The sequence below is a fragment of the Sander lucioperca genome, chromosome 23 (genome assembly GCF_008315115.2).
Source record: "Sander lucioperca isolate FBNREF2018 chromosome 23, SLUC_FBN_1.2, whole genome shotgun sequence".
NCBI lineage: Eukaryota > Metazoa > Chordata > Actinopteri > Perciformes > Percidae > Sander > Sander lucioperca.
The window spans coordinates 17,608,179-17,620,731 of NC_050195.1; the positions used below are offsets into that span (position 1 = coordinate 17,608,179).

A 12,553-nucleotide genomic window follows, 5' to 3' on the forward strand; every position below is an offset into this window, starting at 1 on the left:
GAAAGGACGCCTCACACGCCGGGAGACGGCCGAAAACGATGCCTCATATGTTGGGAGACGGCCGCAAGGCGGCTGCTGGGGACGCAACTACGGGGAAAGGACGCCTCACACACCGGGAGACGGCCGCTGGGGACGCGCCACAATAACGGGATGGTGGAGGTTGGGTTTAGGAAAAACACTACGGGGAAAGGGCGCCTCACACGCCGGGAGACGGCCGCTGGGGACGCGCGACAATAACGGGACAGTTGTGATTAGGAAGACTACGGGAAACAAAACGCCAAGTCCTGTGTTGTTTGACCCATCCACCCCCCCGACCAGCCTCCCTACGCGGATGTTCGGCTTTTTATACTACTCCCTACCATTTTCGTGCTGTGACCATGAAATATGCTTCCCATTGAAATACATTACTTCACATTTTCGTGCTGGCCACCACGTAAAAAACGAGAAAAACGTCCCCGTGAACACGTATCAATAGATTAAAAATAACGTGACATTTACACAAACTGCCGTGAGACCGGGCTGCTCCGCAAACTAAGCACACGGCTTTACCTTTGACTTCAGTAAATAAATACTTAGAAGTCCATGTTTGGTTAAAAACTCGGCACTCTGTATCGACCTCTCTTTCTTTCCCATGAGCTAACGTTTTTGAGGGATAACAGCTCTTTCACGTCACCCGCTCAGTTTGCGGCTCGCCGACACATCGACTGTGGTTGTATTAAGAGAACACACTGCAGTTCTTCTTCTACTTCTTTTTTGAGTTGCAACCAGAGAAGAAGAAGCTGCATATGTTGGCACAAAAAAAAAAAAAAGAATGCCCAGGTCTAGTGTAGTGGTTCTGGGCGTGATTTCTTTGCTCAGTAACGGATAGGATTTGTAATGTAGCGAAATACAATCCTTCACTCAAAACATAATCAAGTACATTTTAAAATACAGATTTTAAAAATTACTTGAAAAATACAAAACACACAACAAAACTACTCATATAGTAGTGACATTATCAATACAGTAACGTGAGTAAATGTATTTTATTCCATCTCTGGAAAAGAAATAGAAATAATTTGTCTCTGTAGCTGCCTAATGATCCACTATGTCTCTATGTAATGGTTCTTCCTTGGCCCAGGCTACACTCTTCCAGAAAAGTCTCGTTAAAACCGTGCATGTTTTCAGTAATCCTGCGGACAGAAGAAACAAACCAACAGACAAACCGACTAAATGTAATCTTCTCAGGAGTTCAATTTCTATTTTATTGTCAGGCAAGTTCTGCAGTTAGAAGCAGGGACTTTTTATGATTTTAAACCGGCGATTTTAAACGATTTTCCTCATCAAAATGCCTTTTAGCACAGTTTCCAGAACTAATCTCGGTCCATACTAACACAACTGAAATCATATAACCCTAACCCTAACCCCTAATACAACTGAAATCACATAACCCTAACCCCCCTAACCCTATCCCTACCACCGGTAGTCAAAGCTGATGTTGTTTGTTTTTTTTGCAAAAGGGTTACATGAGAGGGGCCTGACCAATCAGGGAGGGACACGTCATGACTGATGAGACCCAATCAGGGAGCAGACGTGGGAGACCATCGTTTCCAAAGGTCTCCGTTGCTGCCTGTCCAGAATAGAACCCAACCTCTGAGTTTACAAACTAAAACAGAGTCAGCAGAGCTTTCAAATGTCTCCGTTTAGGGGTTTTAAACACCAGAGTAGTGAGGACGCCAGCTGTAAACCAAGCAGAAGTTACGTGGTTTAAAAGGAAAACGTATTAGTGTGGATGTCGCGCTCAATGGTGTTTTAAGCCCCCAACGTCTCCTTCCAGGCAGCGCTGCAACCATTGACTTCAAGGCACCTAACCCTAACCCTAACCCTAACCATTGCCTAATCCTAGTGCGACGACCTAGGAGACGTTGGAGGCTTAAAACACCGATAAACGGATGTCGCCTCAGCCGCTGCTGCCGCTTTCTGCTGACGGTGTTCAGCAGCCAAACTACAATAACTAACTTGCCTTCATTTTACCAACACACCCATCCCTTTCACCCCACCCTTTCGTCTCTCCCTCCTCCCCCCGTCGGCCTTCCCATGCCTCACAGTTGAGAAACCTCTGGGCTGCACCAAACAACACACAGTATTGTCGTTCACAGAGAGCAAAGCTCTGCCACTGCTCAAGAGTTGCCAATGGGTGATATTTGTTTATTGTTTAACCAATGGTTTTATTTTCCCACAAAGCATATAGACACCGAAAAAGACACATTGCTTAGAGGGGATACAAATCACGACACTGTGACTGCAGACCATCAAGCATCTTTGGTATTCTTTGCCTATCAATTTTCAAAGGCAGTGTTTGGAATCACTGTCATGTCTCATAGCTGTGAAAGGGAAGAGATCTCTGTGAGTGTGTGAAGCTGTAAATCTCACCCACTTGGTTTCATGACTTCACACTTCAGCCAGAGGCTGTTGGCAGCGGCTGCATTATCCCAGGCTGTGTGTGTGTGTGTGTGTGTGTGTGTGTGTGTTGGGACTGACACTTTCCCATGGCCTGGACACATTCCTCTGTGTAGGAAAACATTATGGCTGAAGGTGCAACACATCTCATGGATCAAAGTGAATGTGATGTACTACATGCATCACTTCCAATGACTCAATAATAGAGCTGCACTTTAAAATGAGTAAAAAGAAGAGCTACAAACTGTGAACGACAACTCACATTAGCTTTCCTGCTAAAGTTTCCTTTTCATCTAGCTAACTTACAAACATGAGCACACGTCTTGTCCTTCACCGCAAGTTGTTGAGCGAGCGACCAAACAAACGTTCACTGCTAATGTCAGTTATCAAGCTAGCTAAGCTAGCTAATTAGCTGGTAGGCATATTAACGTACATGCAGATTAGAGTGGTTATCGGGCCGCATTTTTCTGTCGGAGCCCGGCCCACGTCCGACAGAGCACTAACCGAACCCGACCTGAGCCCGACAGGCATTAATATATTTATGTCAGAGCCCGACACAGTTAAAATCTCATTTTTTTTCTCATACTAATGACACATGTACGTTTGTTTGTGTGGAAAGCCCGCTTTTATTAAGCAACTGTAGGAAGGCATTCGGAAATGTCAACAGATGAGCGCATCAGCGCACACGGGGCAACAAGCGCACGTTAACACAGGTCGCGCACGCGCACACACACACACACACACAATGTTCAATGCCTTATCGCGCTGATGTGACCGAGCCCGACCCGAACATCATTTCTAAATATCTGTCCGAACCCGGCCTGGCCCGTTGGGTCCCGTCGGGTCCCGTCGGGCTCGGGTCGGGTATCCATCCTCTAATGCAGATGTGACTTGGGTCTGTTCAGATGGTGGTGTGGTCCTGACAACACGCGGTCCGTCCGTGATTTGTCGTTACCTCTCACCATCTCGATGTCCATGAAATGCCCTGTTCTTTTCCTCTGATCCTCCATTATAACGTCGCTGCGGATGACAAATGATTAGCTACACTTTATCAAGACAGCCGTATCCTAGCAACATGTGCACTGCTACGTAGGCAATAGCCATAGTTGCACGGGCATTCACATTGATAAGACCACCGTTAAGTCCATTCTAAAGACTCCTGGATTGTTGACAGTAACAGTCAGAGAACCCGGTCAGGGTGGGAGTCAGCTGTAGCAGTTTGGGATTTTCCCGAATCATCTAACATTGACAGAGGTTCTGAGAGTGAATTGATTGGACCCTTTAAACCTAGTCCCTAGTCATATCATATATTTATACTGTAAGGTGGTTGGTTCCAGTCCAGCGCCGACCAGGAAGAGTTCTCCTGGGCCCCTCCCTCCTAACTGCTCAGGGGGCGCCTGGCCATGGGCAGCCCCATCTTCCCATCACTCCAACATCTCTCCAGCTGCATGTCACTGGTCCCCTGTGTGTATAAAATAACACGGAGTGAAAAAGTAGACTTAATTAAGTAATTCTTCTGAACAGCACAGGGTAATAATAGAGTCGGTGTTGCAGATCCCTGGGAACCAGATGAATCTGCGAGCTTGTGTTGTATTTGCTCTGGCAGACACGTCTGGTCCTCCTCCGCTTTGGACAGATTTCCAGCGTCCTGAGACGCTCCGGCCCAATCACAAGCGTTGATGTACTATGGGGCGTGTTTGAGACGATGAACGTATAGAGGAGCGGCGTGGAGCCGTTTTATTTTTTCCAAAAAACAACCAGGATGACTGCAGCTGATGTGGAACTTTGTGTTAAAGCCGCTATCGTGTCAGTATTAAAAACGAAGAGGAAGAATAGTCAAATAGTGTCAAAGAGAAATGTATTTAATGGATTTTGTCCTTTTTCTTTTGGAATAAATTCATTTTGATATTTTCAAACCAGGTTTCACATTATTATTTAGGTATAAAGTTAACTTAGCCCAGTCTTTTTGCCTTATTTCATTTTATTTATTTCATTCTTTTAACATTTTGGTAAATGATGTACACCACCTGCACAAGTCATGTTGCACTGTAACTATGGATGTACCTGTATTACTGTAGATACTGAAGAAACAGATCTGAAGTGTCTTTCTGTTCTAAGCTTTCTAAGGTTATTTGTGGACACTGGAGTCGCCCTGACTCCAGGAGAGTGCACAGTGTATGATGTCGGTGCGATCAGCTGTTTTTTTGGGGTTTCTAGGAGGCACATGAATATAGAACATGTTATGTTAATCTGTGTTTTGCTCCTGTCTCACAGCTCGCCACGATAAAGAGTGAGTCTCGTCTGAAGCATCTCCTCCAGAGGTTACCCAGTTACTGTCCAGAGTTGATGGTGAGTCCCTCCCTCTATTACAACTACACTAGCTGTAGTTATTCTTTTCACCTGGTTGGGGTTCAAAGGGATGCAGTGATTGGTCTTAAAGCTGCTTACTCACCAACCAGACGGCCGACCGTCGGCAGAAAAGGCAGTTGGACTGATCAGTCTCCCCTAGTTGATAAAAAAAGTGCCTCAGAACACACCGAAGAGACGAGACGTAATACGTCTCCATAACAGCAGGCGGTGCTAATCTGTATTGTCGCCCAAAAATGAAAACAGGCAGCTGATTGGACGAACGCGTCACATGGATCTTATTTCTCCGGAAATTCAAAGACAGACTGTCATGGCGGCTTGTTCAGAATACAATCTCATATTGTACTAAAATAGTTCACCGAAACGTGTTTCTGAAAACATTTTAAGTGAGAAATAGGCCGCGCAGTTGCTGAATCTGTCTTCATTTCAGATCGACAAAGGTCAGTTTAAAAGATCAGATTTTGAGAGACTCTAGTCACGCTCATTCCACTCCCTGTTTCCGGGTTAGCACTCCACCAATCAGATTGGTCATTTGAGTCTGACTGCTGGCAGTGCCCGCCCCGCTGATTATACATGTCAAATCGGCTAAAATGAAGGACGGCGGCCCTGTAACCGACCTCTGTAAGCTGTATTCACTTGGAAACATCACACTCATGTTGGCTTTCAGCAGCCAACCAAGCTGAGCAGTACCATTACAGGAGTGCTGCTCAGCAGTGTTGTATAAAGTACTAGAAAGCAATACTTGAGTAAAAGTACAAGTATCATACTAGAAAAAGACTTTGGTAGAAGTGAAAGTTACCTTTTAGAATATTACTTAAGTAAAAGTCTTAAAGTATCTGATATAGACTGTACTTAAGTATCAAAAGTAATTTTCTGATATTTAATGTACTTAAGTATTTGAAGTAAAAGTAAAAAGTTTTTTTTTTTTTTTTAAAAAGCAAGCAGTTAGAACTTTTATTGTGAACTTTATTGTGGCTTTCTTATAGTAAAGCATAAAGCATATTCAGGGTTCCCATGTCTTCTTAATCATCCGGTAGGAAGAATCTTTCATTCCAATGTACAGAAACATTTCTTGCAAATACGGCCACAGGTGTATGACGTTATCTTCACCACTAAACTGTTCACCGAGTTCACCACTATCGTCGGGGTGGTCGTCTACGATAACGGGAGGTCCTCCAGTAGGTGCTCGTGCTTCCATTGCAGTTTCAGTTGTGCGTTCTCCTCCTTTAGCAACAAACAAGCGCTGAAATAGAGCGCGCGGCGTGTGGAGCGTGCATAATGCAATCTAGGAGCAGTGATTCGCCAAACCTCCCTTATTGCAGTCGCACACATTTCTTCTAATTTTATTTTTTTAGTAACGAGTAACGAAGATGCTTAGTGGAAATATAACGGAGTAGTGGAGTAAAAGTGAAAGTTGACATAAATTTAAATAGCGAAGTAAAGTACAGATACGTGAAATTTCTACTTAAGTACAGTAACGAAGTATTTGTACTCCGTTACATTACAACACTGCTGCTCAGTGATTATTCATGGGAACTCATAGTTAGAGGTTCATGGAAGTATGACAGTTCCAGAGCTTTTAGCTGTGTCACATAAGGGGCTTTTCGACCGGAGGGATTTTTGCAGTTCTTAGAACTAAGCGTTCCTAGAACACGTTTTGTCGTCGTGTTCCGACAGGAAAAATGTGGTGATTTTTAAGTTCCTCTGGCCTCAGTAGCGTACTTTTTTAGCTCCTACTTCAGAGCAGGGTCTTTTCCCTTTTCCCTTTTCCTAGGTGTACTTGATTGGTCGAACTTATAAGTCACGCCCACTGCCAACTCAGAACTTGCAGACAGAGCAACAACCAACAACGGGACATTTTTAACAATTTTCACCATCTTAGTCATCATTAAATTCACTTCTGACAACGTTTTAGGCAAGAAATGAACTGTTTAGATTTCGAATAGTCTTGTGTAAATTGATGCCGAATTGACAATTTGCTTCAAAGTTTTCGGAGTTCAGAAGCTCCATGAAGTGAGGCGACAGCCAGCAAGCGCCTGCCCCGGCCGCTAGCTCATCGCTCGGCCAGTCATGCTCAGACACCTCACTGTAAGCTGGAGGTCTCTCAGACCGCTCTCGTAAATAAGAGGCTTTTATTTCGTCGTTGACGGATCGTTTGTTTAAATATGACAACACATGTCCATCATAAGATTAACAGGAACCTGTGGTTAACTGTCTTTTCGGAGTTAAACTCCACAAGCATGCCCTGCAGGCTTGACAACCTCGCTGACCGGGCAGTCACACACACACACACACACACACACACACACACACACAGTGCAGCAGGCAGAGGCGGGGGAGAGAGAGATACCCTTTTCTCTTCGGGAGACTTGTTTAAATTATGACAAATATGCTATATACATTAGATTTAGTATTTAGTTCATACTTTTTTTGGTGTATTTGTTTTCTGATTTTAACGCTATAAAGACCGTTGCTGTGCTTGGGTCACTCCCTTACCCCTCCTACCAGTCCCTATGGCCACTTGGCCAGTGGGAATGCAAATGGAAAAAATGATTTTGGGGGAGAGTAGTTCTTAGAAGTACTTTTCCTCTAAAAAGTATAAGTACTATCCGGTCGGAAAGCCCCTATTGTCTTCATCAGATCAACACGGACAAGAAGTCCTACAAGTGTGCAGACCAGTGAAGAGTTTAAACATAACTCAGCTGACACGGTGAGGTCCGTTTGTTACGGTTGAAAGCTCTGGGACACGATGGTAAATGGATCCTATAAATAAAACGGATAAAATAAACCTTCAACTAGCATGGTTAAACCTCTCCAGAGCAGAGTGCAGCTGCTAACAGATATCTGCCAACAGACCTAATTGCAAATGTTAGCCCAGAAGCCTGTCAGCTGCTGATCGCTAACATTATTAATATGCTAACCGTAGTGTAACATGTTTCCTTCTGCAGTCCAGGTTGGATTGTTGCATCAGTAATGAAAGGCTCAGTCTGTAATTGTGCACGGGAGGAAAAGACTGGAGTCCTTTAATTCACTGGAGGAAGTATGTTCTCCAGTGCTGCATGTTGTGAAAATCCAAACTGAAACTACAAAAATCCAAACTGTTGGGAGTCATTTATGGAATCTTGTGATTTCGTGTTGGGTTACTTATATTAGAATCAACTCTCTCATTAGACTTCAGCAGGAAGTGGGTTGGTGGTTGCGGTTACCAGAATACTGGAGCACCTGGCTGAACCATACACACACACACACACACACACACACACACACACACAGTTAAATGAACATGTGTCCAACATGTGTGTTGTTATTCAGCTGAACTGATGCAGAAACACTGTAGACTGTTTACAGTACATACACGATGCACATGTATGCGTGCGTGGTTGCAGTCGATGGTCTGACTGAATTGGGAACAAAATGCTATTCATAAACATGTAACTGATTGCATTTAGCTTTTAGTGCTGTCACAATGTTGGTTTTGTTACCCTACTTTGGGCCAGATTTACACACCGATTATAAGATGAAATTGATGGGCGTGAAAGTTCATTTTTGTCCCTAAAAACGGTCATTTGACAAAACAAATGTCATGGAGACAGTTGAGTTGTCAGCTGATTGCGGGCTGAAAAAACATGACGGACTCTTCAGAAGACGTCATTATCTTCACTCGAGTTTCTGCGCGGGAAAGTCACCGGACACCTCAATGTTCTGAACATAGTCATACTGAAAGATACAGAGAGAGTTGTGTGGAGCTGATAGGACATTCATTAATACAGAAAAGTTATGCACTAAAGCTTTAACTATGCACAGATACTGTATGTTTCTACTGTATTCACTACAGTTGAATCCAGGCCTTTTCTGACCTGAAGAGAAAAACACTTAGTTGGTCTAATGTTGAATTCTTAATCGTATCACCCTGTAACAAAAAAGAGACAAAATGAAAACTTTGATCAGACACATGCACACAAACGCCCTGGCTCTCAGGGTCGACCAAAGGGATTTCTGCATTGGCTCATCTAAACTGCAACATTATTCTTCCTGTCATGTTCTTCTATCATTGGCCCCTGCTTGATCACAGATCATGTTTATGCTTCATGTAATGACGCTGATACTCCTTGCTCTGCACCACAAACGCTGCTGATGCCAGCTGATAGGAACCTTTGTTCCCCCGCCAAGAGACACGGTGGGAGTGTTAACAGTAACTTTAAAACTGTTCTGTAAAAACATAAGAGCATGAAAGGGACTTCTCTTCTCTTCTTTTTCCATGTGTCTCTGTGCTGCTGGCCCTCTCTGTGTCTCTCTGTCCCTCAGGCGGAGGAGACAGACAAGCTTGTTTGTGATGATTAATTCCACAACATTTCACCACAAACCTGACATAGGATTCATATGTTTTCCTGTTTTTCAACAGATCCAGGGAATGTAATGTTTGTTCTTTGTGAAATTAGAGAAACCAACATTCATCAACTGCTGAACAGGCGCCCTGAGCGGTTGGGGAGGTTCGGTGCCTTGGCAGTGCCCAGGAGGTGAACTGGCATTAGGGTTGCACGATATTGACAAAATGTGATATTGCGACATCGATTATGATTATTGCGATATTGATATTAATTTCAATATTTTTAAACGTGTAAAATTACAAAATAGATTCATAACAAATTAGACAATTTTTCTTACAACACAATGTTTATTTCAGACAGTCATATTGGACTGGTCCAACATGAATAAATAAAGGACCATGTCTACAGAACAGGACATGTTTTACTGGTTGGACAGTATGAAATATATAAATACAGAGAACAGGACATGTTTTACTGGTTGGACAGTATAAAATAAATAAATCAAGAGAACAGGACACAACTTTTCTATCGCTTCTCTGATTCGTTCCGTTTTGTTGTCTCTGCATATTTCGACAGAGTGACAGCGTAAGTGAAGAAATAGATAGACACGTGGTACGCTCCGTCACGTAGTGGACCCGTGCGCTGACGTGCACTAACATGTGCAAGTGGCACGGTAACTGGCCAATGAAACATGATCATTACAGCGTTTCAAGCGGGCTCTAAATCAAACACAACTAAGCCACACATTCAACGGACGGGACGCCGCGCTACACAATATAAACTAAATATTGCATACTTATCGACACTTTCGATATAATATTGCGGAACGTGATATTGCGTCGAAATATCTTGCACCCCTAGATATAATATTGCGCAACGCGGTAAAGATATTGAATCGATATATCTTGCACCCCTAACCGGCATCTCTCCAGCTACCAGTCCACACTCCATACGGGGTGTTGAACCAGCAACCCTTGGGTTCCCAACCCAACAGAGTGCGCTACCTCCACCTCAAGTGTTCAGTATATATTTTCAAAAGAAACCCCTAACCTGAAAGTATGTACTGTACAGTGACACGGTAGTGGATTTCCACTCCTGTCCTAGCCCAATCCCGGAAGAATGACTCCCGTCCCATCCCATTCCCGTGTTGAGTTTTTTAGGGTGGGTAGAACTGCATATTTATTTATAAAAACTCACTTGTTACTATGGTTCCCATTCCACCTGTTCCCGTATGAGAGTGAAGACAGTGGAGAGGCCTTTAAGACATCTGTGGCTCCATAGAAAACTATCAAAATAAATAGAGATGGTCCGATACCATTTTTTGCTTCCCGATACCGATTCTGATACCTGAACTTGCGTATCGGCCGATACCGAGTACCGATCCGATACCAGTGTGTCATATATTTTATTATGTTTTAACAACTGTATACTACTATCCCTGTATGGATGTGATATGATTTCTATCATTGTTGTCAGTCTGGCTCAGGTTAAACTCTTTGTGAAACATGAACAAACACAAACACAAAACACTTTTATTATGCAGTTTGACAGTCAGTTATAACGGAAAAAGAACATAAATAAACTACTTTAACGTAGATTTTCTTTAGGGCTTTATTACGTGGTATCGGATCGGTGCATTAACTCCGGTACTTCCCGATACTGATACCAGCGTTTTAGGCAGTATCGGAGCCGATACCGGAACATCTCTAACAATAAAAGGTAATTTTGTTTCTACATGTTTGAGACATTATGGTCTTAATAGTTCATTTCACTTCTATGTGTCTTGGTTGGGATTTAAAATGGTACTGTTTCTCAGAGCATGGCTGCCACTCTGTCCCACCTCAGCTCCAAACAGGCGATTGACAGATATGGAACTTGTGGTCCCAGTTCCTGCCCAGATGGTTAGCGGTGAACTCCAAAGTCCCTTCATGGAACTCTGGATCCATTTGTGCCTCGATCTTCATGTGTCATTACAGCAATCCATCTGATCAGATGCAAACCTAATTTGAACCAACCACTTTTCCCTGATCGCAACCATAAACTTGACTTGGTCTGACTGGAAACTGGCTTTTATCAAATGTTGGCAGTTACCTTAAAGCTAAAGAGACCGGAGGAGAAGTAGCATTGCTTCTATAAGAAATGAGAAATATTTTTGCTACATGGCGCTAAAATGTACAATGTTCCCTTTCACGATATCACACTTAGTGTAACATGCTCAAGTTATCAGCTATTGTATTTACTGTATAACTGTAAAATCTATTAGTGAGGACATGTTTTACTAAACTGACATGAACCTGTTCTTCTCCTTTGTCTTCCAGAATGAACTTTGGATGTGCATCAACTCCACACTTCCAGGTAATACTAAACCCTGAATGTGTAGCATTTTAACATTTCTCACTTTGGCATCTCCTGGTTTTAGTATCAGTATTTGTACACGATCAATGTGTCCCGTGAAAGGTGTTGCTTGTAAGGATGAACCCACAGAGAATTCCCACCGACTGCAATTCCCCTCAGCTCTGTTCTGATCTGCTATTTTCAGATAAAGCCACTGTGCAGCAGACAGACCCAGTCAGAGACTAGCTGGTGAACATAGAGAAAGAGATTTCCCTCGGGAGTTGGTGGAGACCTAAAACAGAGCTAAATGGGAGAGAATATTTAGTGCAAGTTCAGGCTTATGTTGCTGCATGTCTGTTGGATGTGTGAGTACTATTTGCTGACATGTTAGCCATATCAGCTTTATAAGACACGACAGTCAAGTGTCTGGATGCACTCCTGACTGAGTGCTCATGGATCTATTTTCTTATTAATCAAAAGGAGACGCCTTGCCTGTAGAAAAGACATGAAACATAGCATTTAAGCGGAGCTGTATCTACTGTGTGTATCTGGTTGCTTGAGAAGAAGTGAAGCCGTAACAGCTGGGAGGAGAGCTGGCACTGACCAGAGCACAAAACAGGCGACGGATCAAAGGACTAACTCCTGCTGGCTGTGCTTGGAACAAATCTACCTGTCAAAAGCCTAATAGCCTCCAGATGGAGGCTTTCGTTATTCTTACGTTTTTCAGCCACTGAACACTGGCGTCCACATAGCCTCAGGACCTTCCCTCAATCCTCGATTCTCTGATCTTTACTGCATTCCAGCTGCTTTTAGCGATTTAAAAGCCTCCACGTGCCAACTTCAATCAGTGATCTTTATTTTCCAGAATACCTTTCCTCAACTCCTGCAAAGGGCTGTCGGACTTGTTGGAACTCAACATTAACACGATGAATAGTGATATGGGTATAACAGTGCACAAAATCCACCGCTCGGTATCTGTTTGGTACAACAAAAGAGAGACAGAAGATAACATTTTGACAACCGCTCTGAATGTTATCAGCTGATTGAAACCGTTGTTACCACTACCATAGAAATGCGGGGCCTAC

The 12,553-nt window shown here is 43.4% G+C and overlaps 1 protein-coding gene across 1 annotated transcript in view; it reads left to right on the forward strand.

Annotated features, from left to right (window-relative positions):
* Positions 1–12,553, forward strand: part of reck (reversion-inducing-cysteine-rich protein with kazal motifs) — a 68,866-nt gene that overhangs the window by 23,927 nt on the left and 32,386 nt on the right. The window contains exons 3-4 of the mRNA XM_031320466.2: positions 4,714–4,788; positions 11,453–11,489. Of these exons, the coding sequence (XP_031176326.1) occupies positions 4,714–4,788; positions 11,453–11,489 (112 nt within the window). The remainder of the gene's footprint in view (positions 1–4,713; positions 4,789–11,452; positions 11,490–12,553) is intronic.